This window comes from Humulus lupulus, chromosome 6 (genome assembly GCF_963169125.1).
Source record: "Humulus lupulus chromosome 6, drHumLupu1.1, whole genome shotgun sequence".
Lineage (NCBI taxonomy): Eukaryota > Viridiplantae > Streptophyta > Magnoliopsida > Rosales > Cannabaceae > Humulus > Humulus lupulus.
Genome location: NC_084798.1, coordinates 217,375,696 through 217,380,174, shown reverse-complemented (window position 1 = coordinate 217,380,174; position 4,479 = coordinate 217,375,696). Strand labels below are relative to the sequence as shown.

The following is a 4,479-nucleotide window of genomic DNA, read 5'->3' as shown; positions in this document are numbered from 1 at the left end:
TTTTCTTTTCTGATAATTCAATCTTAAGTAACATATCATATTGTGTACTAGTTTTAGGGGTGGCAATTCGTGTTATCGTGTCATAATCGTGTCGACACGATTATGACACGACACGATTAGAGTAAACCCGTACACGACACGATTATTATTCGTGTCAGAAATCCAAACCCGTACACGACACGATTATCTTAGCGGGTCACACGTGTCGACACGATAACACGTTTAATAAATTTGTCATTTGACACAAATCTAAAACTGACACGATTAATAAACAATTAAACGTGTAATGACACGACACGAAATTGACACGAAACAACATAATATAAATAAATTAAAATGTTTATATAATCTTAAACGTGTCTTAAGCTTGTCATTTTCGGGTTAAGCGGGTTGACTTGAAAATGACACGTTTAATAAACGTGTCGACATGATTATGACACGAAAAATAAATGTGTTACCCAAACCTATTTATTTCGTGTCGTTTTCGAGTCGTGTCTTCGTGTGGTATCGAAAATTGCCGGCACTAACTAGTTTATAATAATAAAAAAAAATCTAGTTGACGAGATTCTCTTATTCAAAATTATTACTGAAAAAATAGATACTCCAAACAAAATAAAATCTTCAGGATCTCAAGACTACGTAGTTGATAAAATTACATAAAAATCACATAGAACAAGAATAAATAAGAACATTTTTGTCGGTGGATCTAAATCAATAACAGTAATGATGACACTCAGACAAAATCACATAGGTTTAAGGAGTTCATCGGTTCCCTCCTTGATAAAGTTCCACGCGGCAATGACATGGCACTCTTCTGTAAGCGTGGCTCCCACAGCAAATCTCAGCATATATATCCCACCCACTATAGTGTGCGACATGAAAATCTTTCCCGACGAGTTGACCCAATCAAGAAGATTTCGGTTCAGCAACTCGGTATAACTAGAGTCGTCTTGCGGATTCGGGTTCAGCCTGAAGCACACTAATGCAAACAGTCTCGGCACCACAACCTCGAATCTTGGGTCGGCCTTCACAAACGACTCGAACTCTTCCGCCATCCGAACATCGGACCGGATATGGTTCTGAAGATTTTCAACGCCGTAGCTACGTAGCACAACCCATAACCGAATCGAGTTGAACCTCCGAGACGTACCAAGCTGCCAGTCTTTGAAGTCCACCACTGATTTAGACTCGCTGCATTCGTTTTTCAAGTACTCGGGTGTAACGCTCAGTGATTTCACCAACAAATCGGACCGCTTAACCCACAAGCAACAGCAGCCCAGGCAACTGAGAAGCCACTTGTGCGGGTTCATACTCAGTGAGTCAACGCGCTCGATCCCGTTTAAGCAGTGTCTGAACTCAGGACAAATGCATGCGCTTCCGGCGTACGCGGCGTCCACGTGGAACCACATCCCATAGTCTGTCGCTACGTTGGCTAGCGGCTCTAGTGGATCGACGGTGGTGGTAGAAGTCGTCCCCACAGTCCCGCACAGATAAAGTGGCACCAATCCTCTCGCCACATCATTCTCCACGACATTTCGGAGCTTCACGGGGCACATGGAGAAACCTCCTTCGATGTTGGTGTGGATTAATCTTATATTATTGGGGTGTATTCCCACAGCCTTGGACACTTTCTCAAAGGTCGAATGGGTCTGATCGGAGCCGTATACGACGAGCTTCAGCATGTTCTCCGTGCCGATTTTCTCAAGCACTCGATCTCGTGCTGCATTGAGGGTAAGAAGGATTGCGTCGCTAGTTGTGTTCTGAATGACACCGCCGCCCGTACTGGAGAAGAGGAAAGCTTTTGGAAGACCTATCATGTTGGCCAGCCAGTCCATGACGACCATCTCGAGCTCGGTCATGGCCGGAGATGCCTGCCAGTTAAATCCTGCCCCATTGAAACTAGTGCATAGCATTTCTCCGAGGAAGGCTGCGGTGCTGATATTCAGTGGAAAGAATGCGAAAAAGTTTGGACTTTGCCAATGGGTCATGCCGGGGATTATGAGACTGTTAATGTCCTTGAAAATAGCTTCGAGAGGCTCTGGTCCGGATGGAGCAGTTTGGGGCAGCTGGTTACGGATGAATCCGGGTTCGACTTGGCTGAGAACTGGGTACGATTCAATTTGTGTGTAATAGTTCGCTATGAAGTCGACTATCTTGTGGGCTTGTTTACGAAATTCTTCTGGGTTGAAGGGGTTGAAATCACTGAGTGGGGAAGTAGGCTTGCCATTTGAGCTGAACAAGTCGAGGCTACCCATTTCAAATATTGTAATGGCAAAACGTAAGTAGAATTTAAGGAGAGATTCTTAACTGAGATTGAAATTTATTTGAGGGAGAGAGAGAGAGAAAATTAGCGAAGCTTGTATTGAAAGTGTGAAGTGCAAAAGGGATTTTATAAGGGTGGGGCGGAGTACTATTCAGGTGCTGATTATATTCAGTAGTGACATGGTCTTGTTGGCTAGCTACAAAATAGCACTGTTCACGCGGCGAATTTTTTTTTTAATATATATATATTATATTTTTGTTTTAAAAATAAATATATTTATATCTTATATATAAATATATATATAAACATATGAATATTATTTTGTTATTTATTTTATGTTAAGTTTTTTAAATTATAAGTACACAAATAATTTAATTTTTTAAATAAAATTTTAAATATTTCATAATTAATTTTGTATATAATTTATTTTAATTTGTGTATGAAAATTCTTACTCTACACTATAAGAAAATAAAATTAATATTGAAATTAATTAAAGATACAAAAGATAATTAAAATAATACAAATGTACATTCTAATATTAAAATCAAATACACCAGACATAAAATGGAAAACAACAATATATATATATATATATGAGTGCACTCTTAATGGTTACTACCCATAGATGATTACTTTAATATTAACTATTGGATTAAGATTAATGATCCATATTTATAGTTGTTAATTAATTTCTAAAAATAAATTTTGATTTTTTCAAATTTTTGGAAGGATTACCTGATGAAAAACGTGTATTTTGATTATTAATAAAAAATGTGTATGTAATAGCAAACTCTACATTTTGCAGCAAGAAAAGAAAGAAAATATTTCGCTCCCCTTCCATTTTCAGATACTGTGCTCCCATCGCCCTTCTATTCTCAAAGGCTTTCTTTATTTTCTCTTCGCTTCAGCCAACACATATGCAGTTGAATCTCTTTGGGTAAATCATGTATCTCATTATTGGGTATTTTGGAATCTAGGGTTTGTTTATTTTGTTTAAATCATTGTCTTCATTTTAGCTTTAAAATTCTGCTCCTATGTCCACTCACCATCTTTGATTGTCTCTTGGATCTACTTTCATGTTTTCCTTTTGTTGACTTCTCTGTGTTAGATGAGCTGTTCTTAGTCTGTTAGTTAGTTACATATTGTAACCATTTCTGTTATTGTACAGCTGTATTTGTATTCAGTTATCTCTTGTATATATAGAGCTTTGTCTCTAGTTAATCAATATATGAGATTCATTTTCATTATGTTATAGTTTCTTAACATGGTATCAGAGATTTCACTCTAATATTTCTTCTTGCTTCCGCTTCTCTATAATCTTGTTCTTCTTCTCCTTGTCAATGGCGGCTTCTGTTGATTCTCCGACAACGGACACGGCGGCGACTACCAATCGTTCATCCTCCACACATTCTGATCCGTTTCATCCAGTTGTGTTTTCGCATAAGATCTCAGTCAAACTGGATCAACATAATTTTCTGTTATGGTGTCCTCAAGTTCTCTCTGCAATCAAAGGTCATCGTCTTCATGATTATATCTCTGCTGAATTTGTTCCCCCTGCACGGTATCTTTCTGACGCCGATCGCATTTCTGGCACGGTCAATCCACGTTTCTTGGAATGGGAGGTTCAAGATCAGCTTCTCTACTCCTGGTTACTTTCGTCCATGACAGAAGGTGTTCTCACTCGTGTTGTTGGCAATGACACGTCTGTTGCTGTTTGGAAGGCGGTTGAGGTCTATTTTGCTACTCAGACTTCTGCCAAGATCGATCAGTTTGTCACTCAGCTTCAAAATCTCAAGAAAGGCTCGCTTTCAATCAATGAGTACCTCCTTCGTATCAAGTCTGTGGTGGATCGTCTTGGTTCTGTAGGCCACCATATCTCTGTTAAAGATCATGTTGCAGCTATATTCAAAGGTTTGCCATCCGATTATGATACATTTGTCATTTCTGTCAATTCAAGAAATACTCCATATACTGTAGCTGAGATTGAATCTCTGCTCTTGTCTCAAGAGCATCGAATGGAAATCATAATAAAGATTTGGATTCTGTTCATATGGCTTCTAATCGTGTTTTCCGAAGCAAGGGGAGTACAACTCCTGCCTTCTCTGCTTCTCATGATAACAGGACTCGCTACAACTCTACTCCTTCAGTTTCTGGTCGTGGAGGTCGGAATGCCTGGAATCCATTTGTTGTTGCTCCCCGTGGAAGCTTCTCTAAC

The 4,479-nt window shown here is 39.0% G+C and overlaps 1 protein-coding gene across 1 annotated transcript; it reads right to left on the bottom strand.

Moving 5' to 3' along the window:
* Positions 1 to 609: 609 nt before the first annotated feature.
* On the bottom strand, positions 610 to 2,463 carry LOC133783321 (tryptophan decarboxylase TDC2-like). The gene has a single exon (XM_062222918.1). It carries the CDS (start codon positions 2,253 to 2,255, stop codon positions 744 to 746), a length of 1,512 nt encoding a protein of 503 aa, XP_062078902.1. The 5' UTR covers positions 2,256 to 2,463; the 3' UTR covers positions 610 to 743.
* Positions 2,464 to 4,479: the final 2,016 nt, after the last annotated feature.